At 34.1% G+C, this 25492-nt stretch overlaps 2 protein-coding genes across 3 annotated transcripts; one reads left to right on the top strand and one right to left on the bottom strand.

Moving 5' to 3' along the window:
- Positions 1-386: 386 nt before the first annotated feature.
- Positions 387-19438, bottom strand: LOC113513024 (uncharacterized). Of its 2 annotated transcripts, none has more exons than XM_031910947.2 (10): positions 19282-19438; positions 15095-18711; positions 12607-12676; positions 9106-9309; positions 8044-8191; positions 6589-6766; positions 5453-5593; positions 4550-4701; positions 2027-3761; positions 387-1246 (listed from the first exon to the last, which is right to left on the bottom strand). In XM_031910947.2, the coding sequence occupies exons 2-10, from the start codon at positions 18392-18394 to the stop codon at positions 530-532; spliced, it is 6645 nt and encodes a 2214-aa protein (XP_031766807.2). In that variant the 5' UTR covers positions 18395-18711; positions 19282-19438; the 3' UTR covers positions 387-529. The 2 variants fall into 2 exon arrangements, with proteins under 2 accessions (XP_031766807.2, XP_052748698.1); XM_052892738.1 differs by having other exon boundaries at positions 12652-12676.
- A 20-nt stretch (positions 19439-19458) lies between these two features.
- Positions 19459-20554, top strand: LOC113512913 (probable 39S ribosomal protein L49, mitochondrial). The gene is made up of 2 exons (XM_026896873.3): positions 19459-19617; positions 20033-20554. The coding sequence occupies exons 1-2, from the start codon at positions 19501-19503 to the stop codon at positions 20498-20500; spliced, it is 585 nt and encodes a 194-aa protein (XP_026752674.2). The 5' UTR covers positions 19459-19500; the 3' UTR covers positions 20501-20554.
- The last annotated feature ends 4938 nt before the right edge of the window (positions 20555-25492 follow it).

The raw sequence follows: 25492 nt of genomic DNA, 5'->3' as shown, positions 1-25492 counted from the left end.
CATATTTGACCATCGTATCATTTGCATAAATAAAAAAAGAGGACCTATAATTTGAGAATAATATATTTAACACAATCCTTGTCACCATTATTCACAGCGCATTTAAATGTCCAACTTCCCTAAACTATTATATACACAGTATATAGTTACTAAGGCTGACCGGTGATCTCACTTATCATATTGCATCACACCTCAGAATCACTTTTAATCACTTTATTGCGTCACATCACAATGTCCCAACCTGAGGCGAGTCTCACTAAACATAAGCGTTAAGAAAATAGGATTTATTAATAATTTAAACGGGATTAAATAGTTCAATGTCTCAGGATACGTGACTAACACTACACTGCAGGACCGATATTTGATTTGTTTCACGAAACTGTATGTAAAATTGCCTGGGACTTTCGTTACTCCATCAACTACAAGAACACCCATCTTTGGGAACCTACGTGCTAGTGAAACAAACGGCCATCTACGGCGGCGTAGTCACGTGGGGCCGTCGCTACACGACCACGAAGATTAGGCTTCGTTATGGGCGCGGTCCATCGGCCGACGCTTGCGGACCGCTCGCCGCCACAGCTACCGTCTGCGGAATCACCGTTAGTGATTTCGGTATCTTGGGCATAATCATGTGCGTAGTAGATATAATAGGCAGGCTTGGGGGTACCTCGCTAGTGCCTGGGGTCTGCGCTCTGGAGGCTCCCCCCGCGTTTGGGGTCTGTACCCTGGGGCCGGGCCCCAGACTCGGAACGACCGCCCTGGAGGCCGCTGTAACTAGCAGCGCCGGCGACGACACCACTGGCGCCGGAGGCGTTTGGGACGTAACTGTCGACGTTTTCGGCGGAATCGGAGCTATTGTGATATTCTTGAGCCCGACGTTCTTTAGAATCGTCGCGGCGTTCGTGCTCAGCTGGCCTAGTTCAGGCACCTCCTTTGGTTTGTCTTGAGATTTCTCCTCTGCAGTGATATTCTGTACTACAGTGCCGCCGTTGCCGAGCATGGCCGATGGCTGGATCTCTGTTACGACGCTGGTTTCTTCGGTCGACTGTTTAGACTGACTTTTTGTCTTTGTCTCACTGTCCTGTAGTTGTTGTAGTTTTTCCCGCCTCATTATGCACATTTTGTTGTAGTCTTGCAGCGTTATGTGATACCTTTTCCCGGAGGACATAACTTGAACGAGACTGTGAAGGTGGCGGCCGTCAACGGCGACCTGTGTCGGCTCACGCGCGATTTTCGCCATATTTTCCTGTGCAAAAATTAAACATTTAAAGCTACTGTACTCATCATCATCATCTTCCTATCCTTATCCTAATTATTATTTGGGGTCGACGGAATATGTTTTTGTCTATATTACAAAATGATTTGGCTTATAGTTTTACGACCGACCGCCTGTCTGACGTCAACTCTCTTTGGGAATAATTTATAAATAATATTTATAACAATACAAATGCAAAATAAGTTTGTCATTATTAATAGACAATAAAAATGTGTCAACAATTTAATCCTAAAGATAATTTCATCTCCATAAGGGGACTAGGGGATCAAATTACAATACACAAGTCCAAGAAAACTAAAATCCCATAAAAAATCTACAGCAAACTATCTAATCATTGGGTTAGGTTGATGTATCATAAGAAAATCACATGTATAGCAGTCATGCTTAAAGCGAATGAGAATCGAACCCAGGTCTTCTACTCTACTACTACTGCGTCGTAGAGGCAGTTATAAATCTTAAAATAGACTTAGTTATATAATGGTTTCCTAGGTTGCCTCACCGACAATCATAGGTTCAATCCCCGCAAAGTACACTGCACTCATACTAAATATATATGTCATCATCATCATATCAGCCTTTAATTGTCCACTGCTGAACCTAGGCAGGGGGATTGGCAACTGCAATTAGGTTTTAGAGATGATACCCATCCTTTACTCTTCCTTAGGTGGCTCTTACGACACCCACGGGAAAGGACCACACGGCCATGTGATATAGAAAAAAATATATATACACCAATAAATATATACTCACTGGAGTGATGGGCATTAGAGTAGGTCTCCATGGTTTGCTAGTTGTCTTTTGACGTTTAGGTGTATCGCTTTTTGAGATTTCTTTTTTCTCTTTAGGTGTTTGTACATCCTGCTTCTTCTCTTTAGGTGTCTCAAATTTGGCGTGATCAAACTTGGGTACGGGTAGTGGCGCGGCGGCGACCTCCGTTGGGTCAGAGGCCGAAACATCCTTGACAAGCTGTTGTATATTATGTAGGACATTCTGTATAGCTTTTCTCCCTTGTGCATTTGGTGTATTAATAGCTATTAACTCAGGGGGCAAGGGTTTAGTTTTCGCTTTGTCAGTCGTTTTTACAGGCTTGGGTTTTGGAAATATACCTGGAGGAGGCATAAATTTCTTGGGATCTCTCTCCGCATCAGAATGTTGGTTAGATTTGAGTAAACTCTTACCATTCATAGATGGTTTTTTGCGGTATTCCAGTAAACTAATGGCCGGCTCACTTCGTCTGGGTGCATCATTGCAGATGTTGTCGTAAGCACGCAGTCTACTCTGTACAGAGTCATTATAGTTTGCTGCATGAGGTGATGCATTGTGAGTCAGCACTAAGTCCCCACTCCTAAAATATTTCTCTAATAATATCAAATGCCGCAAGAAACTGGACTGATTACCATAAGGTCTCTGCAATTCATTCCATAATCTCTTGGTTTCTAAATCATATTGGATCACAGTGTTACATTTTTCCCATCCCTCTGGAGTCACCCCTTTAACATTATTGAACTCTATATTACATTGCAAGTTCATTTCCTCCTCGCCAGGGAATAATTCTCTAACAGATATGGATGGGTTTGTTTCCAGTCTTTTAACAGGATTGGAGTATTTCATATCGGTGAGTTTTTTCGTTTCTTTCTCTCCACCCAACTTTTTTGACAATTCACTTAGATTTTTCTTAACCTGTGTGAAACTTTCTGACATCTGCCACTTATTTTTCATAGTATTTATATCAGCTGGTTTTCTATTTGGTATACTTTCAATAGTACATTCATCATTCAATGTAATATTTTTAAGTATGGTAATACCATCTCTGGACTTGTCATACTCATAAACATCTGTTTCATTGTCTTTTCTACTTATTTTTTCTTTATATGTAATCATATTCCCTAATTTATGTATTCTTTTTGAATTTTTATCATTTATCCTATGTTGTTGACCAGGTTTCTGTATTCCAGAAATTGTTTGTAGCTTTAGTATATTTCTTTGTTTTTGCGTCAAATTCGGTGTCTTCTGCAAGAACTGAGCAGGATTATTCTGTCTTTGGAGTAGATATTGTAATTCTGTTTGTTTATCTAGAGGGGGCAGAGGTGTCTCCATGTCAAATACAGCTTCTGATTCTGAGCCATCACTATGTGTGTTTGGTTCAACAGTTTGTTTGACAGCTCCAGGCACTAGTATTTTGTTTGATGAAATAAGACTTTCTATGTCTTCTTCTATGGGTTGTTCTAATTTTTGGCTTTCATTGGTCTCTTCTTTAATAGATTTATCTTTATCTGGCGATCCTTCGTCGTGGGGAGTGGTCCGTTCTGAAGATTCACTATCGCAAGTCTTATCTGGATCTGTTGATTTTCTTTGTTTAGATTTGGTCCGTTGTTTTTTCTTTTGTTTGTTGGTGCTGCTCGAGTTACTGTCTTCCTGCATGCTGGCCTCGTCGAATTCATTTTCAGATCCTGGTGGTACTTCAATGTTGTATATTTGAAGTAACCTGCAATATTTCAAGGTGCAATTTATTATATTACTATATTATTTGTATAATACAATTACATGAATTTAATAGTCTAGATTGAAATAAAGATGTTGATTTATTTGATTATAATTTTTATATAGGGTAGATTTCAAATATTGGTATACTAAATGTGGTTTGTTATATGTTTGTGGTTTTGTGTTGTGGTTATAATGTTGATCACTTCTTATTTACTTCCTATATAAGTAAGAAAAATATCAATTTGATAAGAGAGTTAAACTTTATTCACTTTTATTTTATGCTATTTCTAATTGATATAAAGAATCATTACAATTTTTTTTTATAACTGCAAAAAGTACAGAAACGTATTGTATACCAGAGGGAGATTTTGTACAAATGTGATCTGCATGGGTAGAGCTGTCTATCCGTCTCTAATGTGAGCGAGCTTGTGCTTGTATAGCTGTTTAAAAAGGAGTGGGAGAGGGGGGTGGGGATATGGTAAAAAAAAATTATAGGGTACATAGATGTAACACCATAGTAGAAGAATAGTAACACAAGAGTGGTAACAGGGTCATCAAAGTATATTTCATATCTATCACTTACCATTAGAAGGGTTGTCAGCTTGTTTGCCACGTAATGTAATGTAATAAGTCTCTCATTTGGGCCATTGTGCGTATGAGTCGCCTGTTTGCTATTCTAAGTATTAAAAAAGAAATGCTTATTTGCTGAAACCACAAAGCTACCAATGGGAAGGCATCGGAGAAAACTGTTAGCAAATTCTGAAAAATCTTGTAAATGTGTGTACTTACTTGCGGCGGTATCCGCGTGCGTGCGGCTCGTGCTGGCCACCGCGCTGCAGCAGCGTGCAGTAGCCGCGGCACATTTTGCACAGCAGCGGCCGTTCCGTAAACTGCACCGGGATGCCGGCCTCCTGCAGTAACGGGTTCAGCTCCAAGTAGCCCTGTCACATGTTCAAACATTATTTAAAGTCACAATACATTTTGCTCATTATATTTAGGAATCGATAGCTTTTGTAAGACTATAAAACTATTGAGGACAGAAAGGGAAAAATGTTGGGACACTTGATACGACACGACGAACTTATGAACATTATAATAGAAGTTAAGATATAGGGAAGGAGGGGAAGAGGGAGACCGAGACATAGTTACTTCAGGCAGATCAAGGAAGGAGTTGGTGTCGTGTCGTATCAAGAGGTGAAGAAACTCGCTGAAAATCGTAGTGAGTGGCAAGAGTTCCACCGACAAGAGCGCAGCTCTTAAATAGGATAGAAAGATTGATTTTGGATAATCAAGATATATTCTTTCACAGATTCTGACTATATTTTTAAAGTACAAAGATTTACTAAATTAAGAGTGTGATCAAGTGTGCAAAAATGAGACTATCAACCATTCATCTAGAATTTATTCTTGATTGAGAAATTGAGTTTAATGTTTCTTCGGATATAAAAACTTATTGAATTATGTCACATTTCTACCGAAACACAAATCATGAATGTGATAAATGAAATATTTAATAATACAAGATAATTGTTTGGTGTAAACGTGATATTAAGTGTAATTGAAACCTAACATACATTAAAAGTTTTTTTTACATCATTTCCGGGTTTTCAGAAATCTATGGACTAGCTTGTTGGGCATACAAAGACATAAAAAAAATTAATAGGCTGTTGTAAAGTGCTTGTAGGTACTTACGTGGTGTATGAAGTGCACGTTGTGGAACTTGGTGATGCGGCGGCGGCACAGCACACACGCCTGCAGCGGCGCCAGGGCACGGTGGTGAGTCGAGCACAACGGGATCGTGTGCAGCCCAGGGTAGTCGCACTCCAGCTTCAGCTGACGGAAAACATAACACGATTAGTATCTGGACCATTCCATTTGTATGTATTGTAGGCTATTAATAAAAGTAGCAAAGATATGAAGCTAGAGCAATGGGGCTAGCAATGCTATGTACATTATGGATACCTTTATAGGCGACGGTTGCCATTTCTATCAGGTGGGTTACCAACTAGTTTTGCCATTCACAAAAAAAAAAAATAGATTGAAATCTTATGAAGCATCTGAAAACCAATGGGTCGCCAAGCAAACAATGAGGGGGAAAGAGATTGTTAGCATTTTAATAAGATCACAGGCTCATTACTAGCAACTCGCTGGCTAGGTTGCCATTCCATTTCCATCCAATAAAAAATCTAATGAGCCATTTGACCTGACTGCATATTTCTCACTGGTATTCCACCATAGAAAACAATCAACGCAAGCAGGTTGATTGAACAAACAACATATTGTTGAAAGTTAAAAAATGTGACATTTTGATATGTTCTCTTTTTACCACATTCACTAAATATTCCCCAAAATTTCCACGAGCATAGAAAGTGCTTTTATTTGTTTAGTTTTAGTTGTTTATAGTTGTGAAATAATCTGAGATGAATATAAAGTAATATTGATTAATAAATTAATATTAATAATTTTTTTTTATCTATTTTCATTTTAGGTTTATTTTTGTTTGTGGCACATTGTTTGTGGCAAACCTTATTATTATAGAACTTGAAAGGAGAATGTATTTTTTTATTAATCGATTTAGGATCATAATTACTTTTTTTATACATGAATAACAAAAAATAAGTATATGTGATGGAATGGATAACAAAAATTATACATACATGTATGTTACGCCTGGTTCCTACTAGAATTGGCAGAAACAATGGAACGCCCGATGCTTCGATTCAAATAAGCTTCTCTCGGTTTCTCCACATTCATCAAACTTTTCATACACACTCAGATAAAAATTATATCATGTTAAAAAAGTCTAAATTTGAGTGATATCTATTTACCACTTTGTTCACACTGCTCCTCATTTTAATCAGCCATTTGCGTCTAATGAAGTTGTCGGCAATCGCGGTGCAGCCCTCCGTATGACAGATGGCTGGCCGTCTCTTGGTCAGGGGTAGCACGGGCGGATCTTCTTCGCTTTCGTCCTCCAGGGATGGACTCAGTAGCTTCTCATTTTGTCTATATTGTTGAAATAGTTTCGCGTTAGTGAAATGCGATCAAAATATGAATAGCAAAGTATATGACCTTAACCTGTTAACTGTCATTGGAAATGTATGCTTTGCATTACTTTACAAGAATAATATATGTTTATTTTTCAAAAATAATAAATACGAAATACAAACAAACTTTTTTTTTTATTAAATTATTTGATTAATTGTTACGAGGTTTGTCCGGAAAGTACGTATAAAAGTTTTTTAAAAATTTTATTTTACAATTATTCAGGTAAATCAATTTTATCCCCTTCAAAGTACTCCCCCTGTGACATAATGCACTTGTGCCAACGCCGTTTCCACTGTGAGAAGGCTCCTTGAAAGTCCTCTGGTTGTAGGTTTCTCAGCTGCCCCGTCGTAGCTTTTTTTATCTCATTTATGTCCCCCAAATGCCGCCCCCGAAGTACCAATTTGGTTTTTGGGAACAAGAAGAAGTCACACGGGGCCAAATCCGGCGAATAGGGGGGGTGTTCGGTCACCGTAATGGAATTTTTACTCAAAAACTCACGGACAACAAGAGAGGTGTGGGCAGGGGCATTGTCGTGGTGAAGAATCCAACGCCCCTCTCGCGCCAATTCTGGACGAACTCGTGCCACACGAGCTTTGAGGCGTCTGAGCACATCGACGTAGAATTTTCCATCAACTGTCTGGCCTGGAGGGACGAATTCTTGATGGACAATCCCCCGAACATCGAAAAAAACAATCAACATTGTCTTGACATTTGAGCGGGATTTTCTTGATTTTTTTGTTCGTGGTTCCCCGGATGTCTTCCACTCTTTGCTTTCACGGCCATTCTTGCCGAGTTTCGAGAGAAACTTGATTACGACGCGCTGCTCTTCAACGGAAGCGGGCTCCATGCCGACGGGGTTTCGTTAAGAGGTAACTTCACAGATGGCGTGACAAGCCAGTTCGCACCGCACGGCGGTCAGACCAGAACTGAAGCATTGTTAGGGACATAAGGAAGGGGTCCTGCGCTTACCTGGCCTCCCCACTCCTCTTTCTCGCATTCCAGAACACTTTTATACGAACTTTCCGGACAGACCTCGTATATTAAGTATGCATATTTGCCGCGTCTAAAATAACGTGCTTGACAATCTACGGATCCCTTTTGAACTACAAAATCAATGTTTACCACTCTAATAGTTAAAATAGGTTTGTAGGTTTTAGTTTAACCAAAAATTTTTTACCATTAAAAAAGGTCAAAAATTCATTCTAATGTAAATACGTAATAGAAAAATATCTTACGGATTGGCTGGCGGCGAGGTTAACATGGGTGAGTCTGTAGCTTGTTTGACCATGGGCCGCTTGCGGTATGAGGGGCAGTTGGCGCGTCGGTCCACGTGGCGGTAGCAGGCGTCACACAGGCAACTGTCTATTGTTAGTTTCTCTTCATCTGCAAATAAACCGTAATATATTTGTAGGGCGAGGGATGGGCAGCAGCGTCCCTCTTAAAACATAATCAAAGGCCTATCTGCCAAGTGTGGCAACTACTGGCAAAATTCCCCTTATGGGTAAGGCCTATGTCCAGCAGTAGACAGTTATAACGGCTGAAATAATAAATATTTGCATTACATTTAATTATGTCGAAAAACCATATTACAATAATACTTCAAAAACGATGGTGAAATTATGATGTAAATTACTTAAATGATGATGTAATTAATTTTTCTCAAACATGCTTGGAAATGAAAGTATTATTTTGACAATCTTCTTCGAGATAAATCAAGATTGCCATACTGGCCAGATACATGCGGACAGCGGCCGGCAAAAGTTGTATAAAAATCCATATCTGTCGTGTTTTTCGGCCAGATAAATTACTATGTAAACTCATATCTGTCCTGTCATAATTTAAAAATGGAATGACCTTTTCCTTCGAAACATGGCTACCAAGGAAGTAACTAATAAAAAAAATTATTTAAATTTCCAACTGGCTTGCAAATAGAAAGCTGTTTATTGAAAAAAAAAAAAAGGAACATTATGGCGCGTGAAAAATTATTATTGTTCGTTATTCGTCATTGAACTTATAAAGTAAAATTGTGTTTTTGATTTCCGCGCACTGTTTGAGAAAAGTACTATACAAGCCTTGGCCACAACTAGGCATTGATGGACTCACGTATGTGTGCCTCGTCTGCGCCTCGGCCCACATTTGTACGTTCGTCCATCAATGCCTCAGTTGCTGGCCGCTGCAGTAATGTACTTTAAGATACCGCCTTCAAATGTGGTAAAACAAGTTATCTTCTTGAAACAACTGTTAATTCCAACATATGTATAATGCTCTTAGTAAGCAGTCGTTTTAAGACTACTTACTGTCTAAAACCTTCTTCTGCCTCTCGGAACTTTTCATCTGTGCAATATGGCAAGGTGTGTCGAAGAGCCCGAACTTCCCCCCGCAGTAGAAACACTGGTCCTGACATAGTCTCCCTGGGTGGATGCTGAACGATGACGCCTTCTCAGGGATCACCAGGTTCAAAGTCTCTTTGGCTTCCACAGGCTCTGGGACCGCTTCTGTGTCTACGGGCAAACGCTCGTTACGAAATTGGAAAAAGGACTTATCATGCAATATGCATAATACAAAATTTTAGTATGTGTTTCATACTACTATCATTTTGTTCCATCATTTTGGAAACAATCTTGAACAGATAATGGACTATGTATATATGCATGACAAACTTAAATAAAAAAAAAAGTTTTTAATAGAAACAGTTTTTTTTTTGTAATGTTTCCAATTTCAGTATTGAAGATCGTTGAGAATTTTTTCCAAATTATAGGGGAATTTATATAAAATGTTTGGGTAATAGTGACACACACATTTTGCAAATAGAAAGTTATATGACGGTAATAATTGGAAGATAAATGTATGTTTTTGCTACCACAGAAATATGTAGTATATTTTGTACATTTTTGTACTAGTGCTGAAAATGTATTGTCATATAATTATAAAAGACGAGACTGCTTGTAGGTTTTGTACTGTGGGACACATGTCAATTTTGAATTTTGAAATGTTTTCTTTTCATGCAGAAAGAATTCATGCTTTCTTTCAATTTTAATTACATGTCTTATACAGATAGAAGGCAATCGTTGTTTAATAAGACTACATGTTATTTTAATTTTCAAATCTTTCTAACAGAATGTACTAGAACATACAAGACGTAAATCAAAAGTCCTGAGATAGTATTCATAAAACTGAAGTTGTTTTTCAATGAACCATATTTAGATATGGTCTAAATATGAAAAATATTTCAGATTTTTTTTATAAATATCAAATCGTAATTACGTGACCAGATCAGAATGCATAATCAATAATTTTTTATATTGATATAAAAAAAAAAACCTGGAAAAGTAGCAAACGAATCTATTTATAGACCTTTTTGCTACTACATGGAATAAAATAGAACGAGACAACACATCCAGTATCTCGCTCTTTCACATGTGAACTGCAGTATACATCTTGAAGTCATATATTATGAACAGTAGTTTCAGTTTTATCGTCATCTCTGGACTCTTGATTGTTACACCCTGTATATACAAGTACATAGAAAAGATTTTAGTGTTTTATATATAAAACATATTTGAACTTTAGTGCAAACAAAAAAATAATCACCTTCTTTCTGTTACATGCTGGCATGTATAACCTTTACCCGACAAAGTATAATTTATTGTAAAAATTAGTACATTATTAATGAATCTGTAATAGTTTACATGATTTTTGTATTCAGATTGAAATTTTAAGTGCAATTTAGTATTACTTATATATAGACAAGAATGGAATTGAAGTTTTTTTGTTGTATTTATAATAAAGTGAGCGCTTACACTGCTAGTGTTGTGAACTTTTATTGATTATAAGATAGTGTGGCTAAATTGTGTATAACTTTAGTATACACAATTTGACCACCTTATAAATTATATGTCAATAATTATTAATATAATAAAAATTATAAATGTTTTCTCAACCAGAATACAAAATTATAGCAAAGAAAGCATATTTATTAGATTGACTAAAATTTAAGATTGTGTTCGACAAAAACAAACCACTTCAATCGTGACAAAACCAGTTATTTTAATTTAAAATTTAACTGAAGATTTTTTTAAAGTTCCCATGAGAACAACCTGAAATCATATCCTTTCAGATAAAAAAAAATCCAAATTGGTCTATATTGACGGAGTTATGAGGTAACAAATAAAAAAATACATGCAACTGAATTGAGAACCTCCACCTCATTGAAGTCGGTTAAAAACCAAGGTAATTATTAAATAAATTTTGAAAACATATATAAATAAAATGTTAATATACTTTCTTTGCTAATATAAAAGAAAAAACCACTAGTTTTATGCTCTCATTTATAATAATGGTAGATACCCTTAATTTTGGCAAAGTATAGAAAATAAGAATAAGCAGAAGTCCTCTTAAAATATCTCCAAAACTCCGCTTGCCAATCCGCCTGCCAAGCGTGGCAACTACTGGCAAAACCCCTTAAAGAGAAGGCTTATGTTCAGCAGGGAACAGTTAAAGGTCGATATAATGATAATATATGTCATAAATTATAGAATTACAAAGAGTAGATGAAGCGAAAGATGTAGACATAAATAAAAGATTAAATAAATTTAGAAAAAAAAATAATAATAAAAGATTATTAATAATTACTGAGAGAACAATGTGCGGTCTCACCGCTGAAAGTGGTCTATTCCATTTTATCCGCCATTTAAGGGACATTGTGCAAATATAAATACGATACAGGGCGGAGACAGACAAACCCAGACTGTTGGTACACAACAAAAAAAAAATTGACCTACTGCATTTTTCAAAATATATTCCGATAATTAATATAGTCTGCGACTTAGTGTGGGGAGACACAAGCCGTCACCAAGTAAGCCACGTCATAATTTTACGTTATGTGGAACGGCAATTTTAAAAGCCCTTGGCCACCAACAGTAACACAATTGATAGATAGATAGATACACTTTATTGTTTTCTCTAAAAGATTGCAATAGTAAACTTATTATATTATACATATATATATACATACATATAAACACCTACACAAATACATAAAAATATATAAATATTACTCAAATGTATATGTAAAACACTTGTATGTTGATATATAGTATGTTTAGAATGAATTTTACTAATGTATTGATAATTTAAAATTGTGTTCCCAAAAATACAAACTACAATCGTGGCATTACCAGTGGCATTTTGATTTACAAATTAAAGTACTCAAGGGATTTTGTTAAAATTACTATAGGACCCATATCCATTCATATATAAAAATAAATTTTTCAAATCGGTTTATAAATGAAGGAATTATGATGTAATATTAATTAAAAAAATCAAATACAACTGAATGAAAGATCTCTTAAAAAATACAATCAAATTGAGAACCCCTCCTTTTTCGAAATCGGTTAAAAACAGTACGAAGTTCGTAATCGGCGAGGCGGCGAAACAGCATTGGAGGATATATGAATGCAAATTTATCAAAAATAATAAAATAGTAATGACAGAGCATAAAACTGGAAGTGTTTAGTGAGTAACTATGCGCAAATATTATATATATGTATACAAATCCGCCTATTTATAACAATATACAACAAAAAACAATTATGTAATTTTACAATACAGTGGACATTCAATCAAAAAAGAATAATTGAAATCGGTTTACAATTACAAATGTCCTCACGTAATATATACAAAATAATTAGGACGAATCAAGAACCTCCTCCTTTTGAAGTCGGTTAAAGGGCCGCGAAATATAAGAATATATCTGCGCATAGTTAAAGAGTTATGGGTGAGTGCGTATGTCCACACACCATGGTTGTTAAGTCGATTACTGTAATGTGATTTTCTGTGCCCACCATCGGATGTTGCACCCACGACGCCCTGGGGACAAAATAAATACCATTATTTCTTGGATCTCTTTTTAAAGTTCTTATAACTTATTTATTGCATATCTTAACTTAATTATATAAATGAGAAAGTGAATTTGTTTGTTACTTTATAACGCCTTAAGCCTTAACCAATCAATATGAAATTTTGTATACATACATACATACACACACACACACACACACACACGCACACACACATATATATATATATATATATACACGCGGATGAAGTCGCGGGTAAAAGCTAGTATAGTATAAAGGATATAATAGTCTAGTACTTAACCAATTTAACAAATGTATTTATCTAAAATACCATAGATATAATAACATAGTTTTTTTTATGCAATTTAAAATGGCAAAAAAGCTGACGGTCTATCTGATTGAAAGTGGTAGGGTCTTACTATGAAATACATATTTATATTAGTGTAAATGTCCATGAGGTCCCGGCATAGAATAGGCCAACCCTTTCTTTCCCGTAGATGTTGTAAGAGTTAACTAAAGGATTTTTTTTATTTTTTTTTTATACAACTTAGAATGGGAAACAAGCTGACGGCCCACCTGATGGATGTGGTAACCGTGGCCTATAGACATGAGCAGTACCATGGACATAACAGAATATACTCTTTCGCCCATGATACCCCCCATGCGTTGCTATTCCTGAGGACTCAGGTGTTATTCCTCTGTACCCAGTAAAATCACGCCATATCCCACCCTTCAAACCGAAACACAGCCATGCAAACAACTGCTTCACGGTTGAAACACGAATGGGACAGAGGTACCCAAGCAATCGACTTTTGTACAGTCTCCCTCTGGGCAGCAGTGTTCCTCTTAAAACATCTCTGAAAGCCTAACTGCGGTTGCCAACCCGTTTGTTAAGCATGACAGATACTAGCAAAGCTCCCCTTGTGGGGAAGGCTTATGTTCAGCAGTGGATAGTTAACGGCAGAAATAGTATTAGTAAATGTTTGAATCTTAAAATAATAATTAAGTAATGTAAGCGTCAACCAATCGTTATAAATAATTGTAGATATCTGTAATTTGTTTTTCAAATACTTAACACAATAATAAAATATTTCTAGCCGTATCTTTTCATTAAATTAAGTAAGTTAAAAATAAAATATACAAAAAGTTACATTGTGAAATAATATTAATAAAAAAAATGGTATATATATTGTTTAAGACCACTTAATAACATACTTTTCATTACATTATTTCTTGGTATTAAATACACCCTGCATTTAATACCAAATAATATTTAAATAACAAGGAACTTTCATAATGAACACAATAACATTATAAGAACATGAAATCAATTTTTTTTTAAACGTAATAATAAAAGCATTGTTTTCCTTACCTATCCTTTAAGAGATCTAAATAGCGTGAAGATAAAGTTTATCAGTTTATAACGTTATACTGAACAGATTTGGATTAAATTTAGCAGTGATAGCTTTATCTATTATATATTATTTCCCACATAGGTGTCAAATAAGCATGCTATATCGCGTGTACATTGTCGACCGAGATACCTTAATATGCCATTTTTTAAGAGCGTCAAACTGTAATCTATTAGGAAAGTCTATAAGAACTAAAAATAAGACAAAAATTTTAAACAACACAAGCTTGCTATCTAGTATTTTAATAGTGATTAAATATTTGAAATAATTAAAGATTTTATATTAAAAAACTGACTTCAATTGTAACAAAAAAAAAAAAAAACAGTTATTTTAGTGTAAAAAAATAAACTTCTGAACAAATTTTGATAACATTTCCATGGAACCATGGGAAGAATTTTCCAAATCAGTTTTAAAGTGACAGAGTTATGAGGTAACAAACAAAAATACAATTGAAAGGTTTTCACTCCTTTTTGAAGACGGTTTTTCAACCGTCAAATAAAATGTATATCTAATTCCCGAATAAATTATTTGGAAATTTACAAGGGGTGGCTTTTCTTTTTAAGTATTTTAGCCTAAAACCCTAAGACTTTATATCAGATTTATGTAACATAACAAGAATAAATTATTTTTCAAAGCACTGTCACGTCTATTAGTGAGTTCAAATTCAATTTTTAGTATTCCATACGAAATTCAAATTAAAACTAGTATAATTAAGGATTTTATACAAATCATAAAGTTTAAGGCGAATCACTGAGTTTCGGCTTGATATATCCTGTTCAAAATTAAACTTTTTACATACAATGACAATTGTAGTTTTTAAAAAAGAAAATTTATAAACAATTGAAATAAAACAAAAAATACATATATTACAGTAAGTCAACAGACAGCAATTTTATTTACAATTAATATAAATAATAATATATACATACAAGAACCAGCATATTTTTATAAAAATATCCATCATAAATAAATAAATTAATAACTCTATATGAGAAGTGTAATACAAAAATTCTTACCTCGCGCTTTTCAATGGTGTAGTAGGCGCCATCGTCGTCTGCTGCTTCTGCACCCTCGGGCGCCGTTTTGCCAGATCTATGTTTGCTCTTTTGGAAGGTCATCTTCAAGGAACTCCTATATTTTTTCTTATCCTTGTCTCCAGTATTTCTATTAAGCTTTATAACAGTTTTTAATGTTCCCGTGTAGTCTCCTGATCCCGATTTGTTGGTCTTACCTTTATTGCTCATCATACCACCAAAGTTAGAGCCGTAAATACGTTCTTTCTCTTTTAATTTTTCTATTTTAGCCTCTTTTGCTGCTTTATGAGTCAACAAGCCTAAGGTTCTCAGCACATTCTCCTTTCTCTTCTGACTCTCTGGAGTTTCGTGTAAGACATTACTTGGACCTGGTAGGGACTCAATTGAATTTCGAGCGGACTTACTTGTTCTACCCGGACTTTTAACACGCTTGGCCACTTCCTGACCTTCAGTGGGTTTACTCTCACTAACAGTTTTATTCTCAGTTGCAGTTTCTATATTTTCTTTTTCTGATACATTTTTTTCCTCACACTTTTGAATAACTGCCATTTCCTCGACTGTATCATTTGAATGTCCAGGTTGTGTAGATGATACATGTATGTCATTAACTGTTTTCACTTTTGGCTCAATACCACCTGTTTTAATTTGATCCTCATCTGATTTTTTAATTAAAGTAGCAGTGCCACTTAATTTTATGGTATCCGTATTTACTCCAGTAGTCATTGAAAACTCATTTGGTATAATTTTATCACTTTCGGGGGGTGGAGGAAGCGCTTCTGTTTCAATTGGTGGCATTTCTTCTGATATTGCAGCTACTGGAGAGGGTGTAACAGTAGCAACTGAAGATTTCATTTGAGGTGGCGGTGATTTAATTTGAGGTGGTGGAGATTTAATTTGATGGGGTGGTGACTTAATTTGTAGTGGTGATTTAATTTTCTCTAAAGTCGCCATTACCTCTTCATGGGGCTCATTGACTGATTCTGAAGATTTCCTTGTTAATAACACATCTAAAGAAGTTTTTCGTTTAGGAATTATTTGTACGTCAGTACTATTTACCACACGAGGTGTAATGGATACTTGACTTGAATCTAAACCCCCAACAACAGTTAAATTCTGAGTTGGATTATTAGGATGCAAAGTAGCAAATTGAGGTAAATCTATTTGTGCGGTAGGTTTGTCAACTGATTTCCTTATTTCTGTCAATGTAACATCTTTTCCCAAGGACTCAAATATACTCTTGGCATCAGATTCTTTTGAGTGATTGGAACTTGTCGATTCTTTCCGTGCATTGACGTTGTTTCTTTTAATTAATGTCACTGTATTAGGTATATCAACATCTATAGATTTTCTTGCTTGGTCTCTTTTGACAATTGAAATTGCAGAATTATTTTCAAAGCAACTCAAAACATTCTCTTTCTCAATAGTTTTCTCTGGTGATCTAACAGATTGTATATCTTTCAGTGGTTTAATTTCAGCTCCAGATTTAGGAATCAAAACAACATCACTAGTAACCATCACAGGTTTACCATCACTTGACTTTGATTCTGACTCCTGCCTTTGACGCCTCTTATCAAATTCTTCAAATTCTTTCAGTCTGTCCATCAGCTTATCTATACTAGCTACAGAGTTACATTTGTATGCTATTTCACTCTTGGATCCACTATTGGTCTTATCAACCGAATCTTCTTCATAATGAAGCCTTATGTTTTCACTATCATCAGTCTTAGAAGGTGTACTTTCATTAGTTACAGATGTAACAATTTCTTTATCTTTTAAAGGTGTGTCAGGAGTCACAATGCTATTATTGTCACCCAAAGGCTTAGATAAAGAATAAAATTTAGAAACTGTTTTAGTTTGCATTTGCTCTGTGTTTTCTGCACTATTTGGAACGTTTGACATTTCATGGTCACGGTCTATATTTTGGTCAAGATCATTAATGAGCTCATCAATCTCTTTTGATAATGTTTCCAGTGTTTCTTGTTTATCCTCTGTTGAGTCACTAGTAATTGTGTTAGTTGTACAGCTTTTAGCTACAAGACTAGGATTTGGTTGTGTTGCAGCAGCTGCTTTCCTACCTCTCCTTGCTTTCCGTATATTTTTGGCCATTTCTTTTGAGTTAAATGTTTGGGACATACTATTTAGTATACTACTACGAGCTTCAAAAAGTGTATCAGTCTTCATTAATAATTTGTCTTCTATATCAGATGAATTTTCTATTTTTAATCTATTACTATTATTGTTGTCAGAGTCTAATGAAGTACTTCTTTTTAAGCTCAAGCTTTTTCCCTTGCTTTTCCTATTAGTATTAGAACTAGGCTCTGGATCTGGTTTGGTTTCAGCTAGGTTGGAGTCAACATTAAGAGAAGGCACTTTTTCAGGTGTTGAGATCTGTACATTATTTTCAATATCTATATCTAGATCAGTCTTGGATTTATCTAATTTTTTGTTGAGCTCCTTACTATCTGTGTCATTAAGTGGTTCATTCAGGCTGATGTCAGACTCTGTGATATCTGAGCATTTTGAGATTTCACTACCATCCCGAGAACTTGACCGTCCTCTTTTTAATTTTTTACAGTCTTCAGAGGCTTCTGGGCCATCAGTTGTCTTTGAATCAGAAAGCAACCGACGCCGCTTTTTCTGTTCCTTCATTACAACTTCATTCAATAAGTTACTTTTAACTTTTCTTGGCTTCCCACTTCGTAGGTTTTTACCTTCAGAAAGTAAAGGACTGTTACTTCTTTCTGATCGCATTGAATAAGGGCTTGTACGTGGACCAAGAACCAAAGTACTTGGTGAATCCGCAAGGACAGATTTCATCATGATCATGTCAGAACTCAGTCTCTGTCTGCGACCAGCTGTTTTTGGACTAGAAGATCTAGAGCTTGGTGCAGTATCGTCAATGGGCTCTTTCTTAATTTCAGAGACAGGTATTAGTGGGACGGTTTCTTTATTTTGAGAATTATCAGGTTCAACTTTAATTACTGGTTTCCTTCCTCTTTTTACTGCTTGTTTAATGACTGTTTTTACTTTGTTTTTTACAATTGCAGCTTTTTTGCTTCTTAGTGTTTTTCTTATACCCAGTGGCCGTTTCTTCATTAGAGTTTTAGGCTTAATGATAGCCTTCTTAGTGTCTTTGGATGTTTTGGGTTCATCTTGGCTAGTTTTATTTTTTTCTTCTTCAATGACATCTGAAGCTTTTTTGCGGGCACGGGTTTTGGGTTCTACTACTATGTCTTCATCAAGGCTCTTATCTGACTCCTCTTTCCCCTGCTTAGTTTTCATGTTGGAATGTGTGGGTGGAGATGACCCTGTTCATCCGACATTAGGTAAAGGCTGTTTACCAGCTTTTGCTCTGTTAGTCGATCTGAGAGTGATCGATGAGGGGAATAGTGTAAATTTAGATTTACAGTGTACACTTCGGGAAATTTAATTTTAACACCTCTACTCTGTAAGTTACTATCAGTTAATTTCACTTCAGACCAAGTATACTGTTCAATTGTTCTTGTAGTATAATATTGTACTGTTCTTACCAACTCCTTTACTTTTATAACGGTCGTACACTGAGCCATAACCCTTCGATAAAATATGCCATTTGGAACCTGAAATCGAAAATTAAAAACATATTAGAACCAATAAAACTATAATTCATAAAGGGGCATTAAATTAAATTTATATTGAAGAAGAATCTGTTGCTGGTTGTAGAATATTATTTCTAATAATTCAACAATAGTATTTCTACGATATTTTCTTAAATTAAAATGGGGAACGTCTATTAAATGAAATTAACAGTTGTTTATCAACGAATGTGACCTAATTCACTTATAAATTGAATCTTTAAATTGTGGTAAACAAAAGCCATTGCGCGATTATCCACAAGTTCGTGCCAATTTAGACAGAAATTTGCCCTTTTTGAATATATTAAGTTACATAAACGGCATTTCTCGACAATATTTACATAAAATTTGATCAGAAACTTTTGTTTACATGGTTCGTCGATAAGAAAAACACGCCGGAAAACTCATGAAAACTCTTGTGTTTTGATATTTTTGAGTAGCGGAGTGACACCTAACGCCACCTACAGCTGACCGAGTGCGTGTGCGTCGGACGAAAGCACCAAATCATTTCCCTAACCGTGGCGCACCTCTACAATGTCCACACAAAATACTCACTATTTATCCAATGAAACCTCCAAAAATCACAATAAACAGTTAATCAGACACACAATGCACCATAATATGCGAAAAAGTTCAATATAAACACGCGATTAAACTTAGAAAATGATTTTTGAAAAGCCCAAATGACTGCAGGCGTCCGCCATAATGTTTCCTTCGAAACGAATAATATAGTTCTTATTGCTCTTGTAGCAATCGCTCTATTCGCTATTCAAAATGGCGACGGTGTTGCGGTCACACTGCGCGTTTGCGCGACTTTTTGGAGGAAAACGTGGACAAATCCTGTACAATGTGATTGATTTTGGTATAAAATCAACCCCGGAATCACTATCGGTAATTATTTAATTATATTTCTACTTGCGTTGTGTAGTAATGCCGTTTTGATCACGACATGTGACAGAGCTGTGGTTGTACACCCTTGATAACAAGTTTCGATTGTGTAATTTTTTATTAATTATTTTTCAGTTTTATTTTAATGTTAACTAATTCAGTTAATTTTTATTATTTATACATCTACTTATTGAATGTATTTGTTTTTGAATTAGTACAATTAGTTTGAGTTAGTATAATTTGTAGTGTTTATTTTTTTGTAATATATATATATATATATATATATATATATATATATATATATATATATATATATATATATATATATATATATATATATATATATATATATATATATATATATATAATTTAAATAAAAATATATAACTTATATTAATATTTTTTTTTTCTGTTTCAGGTGATATCAATTTCTAAAAAGTACTCCAATTATGCACATTCGCCGTTTGTTACACGAGTAAAAGAACGATATAATTATGAAGTTGTTGAAAAGCCTCCAGAGTGGACTTATGTAAAAAGACTTCTGCCTTTTGAGACAATTCCAGCAATATCTCCAAAAGATAACTACCCCTCCGGATATATACCTCCTCAAGAAGAAGCTCGGAATCTTCCTTATTTTATTCCTAGAAATAAAAATCACTATTTACCTATATATCTAGATATAACTTTTCGGGGTATGCGTAAAATCTCAATTATAAAAAAAATTGACGGAGATATATGGCTTTTAAATGATGAAATAAAAAGTTATTTGAAAAAAAAGCATAATAGGTATGTTGAAACTAGAGTACACGAAATGGGAAGGTTCATTGAGGTAAAAGGTGACTACGTCAACGCTCTAAAAGATTGGGCATATTCTAAAGGGTTCTAGTTTCCTGTATTCCATTTTGTACGAAATGTAGTTTGAATAAATCATTTTAGTTTATATGTTTGTTTTATTTGATGATAGTTACTTATTGTAACCTGCTAATAATTAAATACAGAAATGATAAATTTTTCAGGTTCATAAACGATAATATGATTTTGAATTATATTCTTTCTTACATCAAAATTCCAATTAGCTTAAAGCCATGATGTAAACCATCTTGGGTAATTCTTGAATAATTCGTCACGATGGATCCACAGACCTTTCATTCTCACTGCTAGCCTGTTCCTCACCACCGTATACTGATAGCGCAGGAGGGGTTACGATTTCATTGTTATTTATAAAGAACACTACATCTAAAACACTGTGCATGGTACTAAAGTAATACAATAATAAAATAATACGAAGGATGTTTGTTTTTTAACAGTTGTTTAGTAAACCAGTGCAAATAACTGGGCAAAGTCTTATTTACATAGAAAAATTAATAAATATTGTGTTTTATTATGTATTATATTTGTAATATCTACGTACATATTTATAACATTACTGTAACTGAATACATATTCACTCTGCTTCTTAAAATAAAAGCTCAATGTTTGATAGGGTAATAATGAAAATATATAAATTAATAATATGTATTTAGTTGATGAAACCTGTGAGGAGAGGTGTACGCGGCATGAAGTTTGTTTTGTTCAGACGCCGCCAGGGGCGCTGTCGACGGCGGAAGGTTTTATCTATGTAGCTATATAACATCCGCCCGAGTACGCTGGGCCTCTGCGATATATTATATTTTCGAGTCGAATCGCTTCTTTGTTCAAAACAACTTTTCTGTATCAAAAGCGAGTTGAAATAAACAACATTTTGGTCCACTTTTTCAGTATGCTATTAATGTGGACGAAATTATATTAACTTTTTAGGTTACTTTGTCCGTCTAAATTATGTTGATTAACAATGAATTAGCTTATATATAATTATGTAATTGTTAATAGCTAGTAATTACCTAAAATTGAGGGACTATGCGCTAATAAGAAATCAATGTTTGAACGTTTACGGGCGCATTACGTAAGATAACACATCTAACAGTAGATATAAATTACATAGCAAAGTAGGTACTATATGTAATAATATATAATGAATTTCAAGGCTAAGTGCTTTCAGTGAGCCACGTGTACGTTCTAGGCATTGTAGTGTAGGCATGGACATGTACATATTTACTGCTCTATTGGGGTTCGTTATTGTAGATATATTTTCTATACGTAAATAGAGTATACGTGAACTTATCTTACTTAAAATCTATTTATAAGCGTGTAAGGATGTTTGTTTGTCAGGTCCCTGCTTCATGGAATTTTAATAGTTTAATGAATTGTCATAAAATTTTTATATTGAGTTTAAACACCTAAGTGCATAGTATTTTTATATTAGGATGAAAATGGACTATTAATCATGCGATTTTTATCGATAAAAAAGTACCTGCCTACTTATTTCAGAAAGTATTTAATTAAAGGTAGGTAGGTACCAATTAGAAAACATAAATTAGAACATTATATCTTAGCGGAGATGTCATCCATGAGTTCAATGATAATTAAAATTTTCGACTAATTACTGTTGATGGAAATCATCGTTATCATAAGTCAGTGACGATAGTAGATCCGCCCCTTCGCCACGTTTGATTTAGGGTTTCCGATCTCGATTCGGTATATCGAAAGATGAATCTTTTGTACTTCGATTTTGGATTACTAGGATCGATCTTTTTAATCGACATTTAGAGTGATAAAAAATAAAAATTTAAGATCAATTTAGAAAATATTAGGCAACATGTTAATATATGTGTGAAATTGTTTTTTTTTTAAAGCAATTATCAATCCATAAATTTTAATGTTAATGTCGGCTTTTTTTACGTTGACATGACATGCATAATCGAGATCAATTTTCGCGAGATGGATGTTTTGAAAGTCAATTTACAAAGCCCCCACCTATTTGAATACATATGAAAAAGGTTATATATTTTGTCCCAAAAACCACTTATTAAAATAAAATCTGATTCGTAAAATACAGTCGATACGTTCATCGACTGCAGAGATGGGTTATTAGTTAATTTAAAATATTTAAATTCAAAATGAGAATGGATGGTATTTTTTTTTATTCAAATAAATATACAAAAAGATTTTAAATAAAATTATTTAAATACAAAATATCTGTTTTCATAGTAGTAATATTCTTTATTCATTAATTTTAGCACTAGTATTAGTTCAAAGAGTTCATCTTTAATGTTACGTCTACGTGGTTGTTTCCTCCGATTATATGCTCTTTAATGGCTGTGGTTATTTACTATTATTGAGTACCTAGGTGTACATACACTAGGAACACAAATGCTGGATTAAAAATGGCATGAGTCCTTTTAAAAGAAATTTGAATATTCATAATTGTATTTATGCTTAAAAATTAAGATGAAAGAAGTAAAATGGTTTACTTGTAAAATACTTATTCATGAAGAATATTTTTTTTTATTATTTATTATTGATGGAATAAAATTTATTGAAAGTGAGTGACGAAACAATTAGCATTATTAAAGAAATATGAGAGTTATATCCTATGTATCATCAAGAATACATTGTAATGGCAGAATATAGAATGCTGCAAAGTGAAAACTTACAAAACGTTTATGTTATACCTACCATCAATCGAAAATTCATACATATGTTTTTTATACCAACAAGACAAAATTTAGACCACTCGTTTGGATAGTTTTCATTTTCAGCACGAGCTTTTTTGGTAGAAATGGTCACAAAAATAACAATAGATTGCCATTGAACAAAAGAAGTACCTAGGTAGCCATCGCGGCAATAATAATGCCAACATGAAAGCAGAAATATGCTAACATTTAGGATGGGTGCGTTCATAAATAATTTTGATTTTAGAAATGAAAAATATAATATACGATTTTAAAAAAATTACAAAACCATCTTGCATTTTACAAATATTATGTGAAATAAAATAGAAAATAATTTTCTTTAAAAGTATTTCAAAAATCATATTTTGAATTTTTAAATAACACACATTCCTGAATTCGACTATAACGTTAACTATTATAACACAAATGGCGACTAATGTTTTTGACCCTTTCATTTGGGATTACAATCACATTACAGTACTTTTTTTACATTCACGACATCACACGACTACCTGCGTTGGCATGTTGAGTATTGTTTTACAATTTTGAATAAAAAATTTTGGCGAAATTTAGGAGAAATATAAAATGGGCTGGGAGAAATGTGGGCAAATTTTTTAACGGTTCTGGTACTTGAAAACCCTATAGCATGTGGTTCCGAGAACAACACAAAGGACTTAAAGGTCGAGGGATGGGCGGCAGCGTCCCTCTTAAAATATCACCAGTCCTAACTGCGGTTGCCAAGCTGCTTGCTAAGCATGGTAACTACTGGCAAACTCTCCTTATAGCGGAGGCGTATGTTCAGCAGTGGACAGTTAAGGGCTGTTATGATGAAACTCTATAGCTGTATATAAAATATATAAATGAAGTTAGCAAAACAGAAGATGAGATAAAACTGGGAACTTAAAAGTAGAAATATAAACGAGGGTCGTTCACTTTGAGATTCATAGCAAAACGTAGTAAAACTCTCGTTTCTTGGCAGGTCAGTCGAGAATTTTAATTTGTGGAGCAAAATGTGCTTGTTTTTATTTATAACTTACTTTTTACGCTGTTTGATGATATCCTGCTTCCTTAGACTGTCTCCATACAAATGCCTCGAAAAAACATCGGGTCAACTTTTTTATACAATTTTGCGTGATAAATAGTTATGAATCTAACTTCTATATTTATTTTGTCTTATAAATTTTGTACCTTTTTAATGCACAAAAACTACATTATGTGCGTAAGTATACGTATATAGAGTATTAATAAAAAAACGAGTCAGCTAATTTAACAATTGACTGACAAAAAGTTGACCTGTTTTTGAGGCTCGAGGCTCTATCTATATAATCTAATCCTGCTTTCTACTAATATAATATAATTGATGTAAAATTGGTAAAGATTCATGGAAGGTCATCACGGTATAAATGCATATTGAGTTTGAATGAAATTTGGTATACAAATAGATCATATTCTAGATTAACGCATTTACAATCTTCATAAGTTAGATAATATTTCTATATACTACTTTCACATATTTTAAAAAATATTAAGATGAATTCCATATTCCACCAAGTGTCAATAACATAAGTTTCTTTGTTTGTAATTGACATGGCAAAATTCAGGGGATAAAGGTATTAATGTTATATATTACACTTAAGATTATAAAGCTTAAATAATTAAAGATTGTATTAAGAAAAAACATTTCAATTGTGACAAAACCAGTTTTGTCTAAGAAATAAACTTTTGAATCGATTTTGATAAAATTTCTATGGGACCAATATGTAAGTATATCCTTTCAAATAAAAAATGAATTTCCCAAATCGATTTACAACTGACGAAGTTATAAGGTAACAAACACATTTGTGTTTTGTATATTTGTCACGGCTGCATGTGTTTATGTAAGTATATTCTAGTAAAATAATATGCAATAGTATAGTAATAGATGATATTTATAAGTTAAATATTATAACTTAGTCATTTATTTTAGAAATAATTTAAGGTCCCTTTCCTAGGCCTATAAAGCTTGTAAGGATTTTTGTAAGCATTTCTTAATAGTGGAGATAAAAAGAAAATAGAAAAAAAAGAAGATTTATAATTTAATATAAACCTTTTATTATTCTATTAGATAATATTATAATTTATCCCTCGCCCTCCCTTAGTCGACTCTTACGACACCCACAGGAAAGGAAGGGGAGGCCTATTCTATGCCGGGATCACATGGCGACGAACTCATGAACATAATAAAAAATAATTTACAAATATTTTCATATATTTTTTTATATTTGGCTTTATTTAGTGCAATAATATATTATGTTGTTAATTAGTTTTCTGCTCGTTACTTTGTACGC

The sequence above is a fragment of the Galleria mellonella genome, unplaced genomic scaffold (genome assembly GCF_026898425.1).
Source record: "Galleria mellonella isolate WM207_F2 unplaced genomic scaffold, CSIRO_AGI_GalMel_v1 utg113, whole genome shotgun sequence".
NCBI classification, from domain to species: Eukaryota; Metazoa; Arthropoda; class Insecta; order Lepidoptera; family Pyralidae; genus Galleria; species Galleria mellonella.
Note: the sequence above shows the minus strand (reverse complement) of the source record. Positions and strands in the feature narration are given on the sequence as shown.

Bases quoted from the DNA above. Each gene is read 5' to 3' on its own strand.
- LOC113513024 (XM_031910947.2), bottom strand. From the start codon at position 18,394: ATGAAAACTAAGCAGGGGAAAGAGGAGTCAGATAAGAGCCTTGATGAA. The intron at 12,677-15,094 runs GTAAGAATTTTT...TTTTGTCCCCAG, and splicing joins ACACCATTGAAAAGCGCGAG to GGCGTCGTGGGTGCAACATC. The intron at 9,310-12,606 runs GTGTGTGGACAT...GTTTGCCCGTAG, and splicing joins TAATCGACTTAACAACCATG to ACACAGAAGCGGTCCCAGAG.
- LOC113512913 (XM_026896873.3), top strand. From the start codon at position 19,501: ATGGCGACGGTGTTGCGGTCACACTGCGCGTTTGCGCGACTTTTTGGA. The intron at 19,618-20,032 runs GTAATTATTTAA...TTTCTGTTTCAG, and splicing joins CAACCCCGGAATCACTATCG to GTGATATCAATTTCTAAAAA.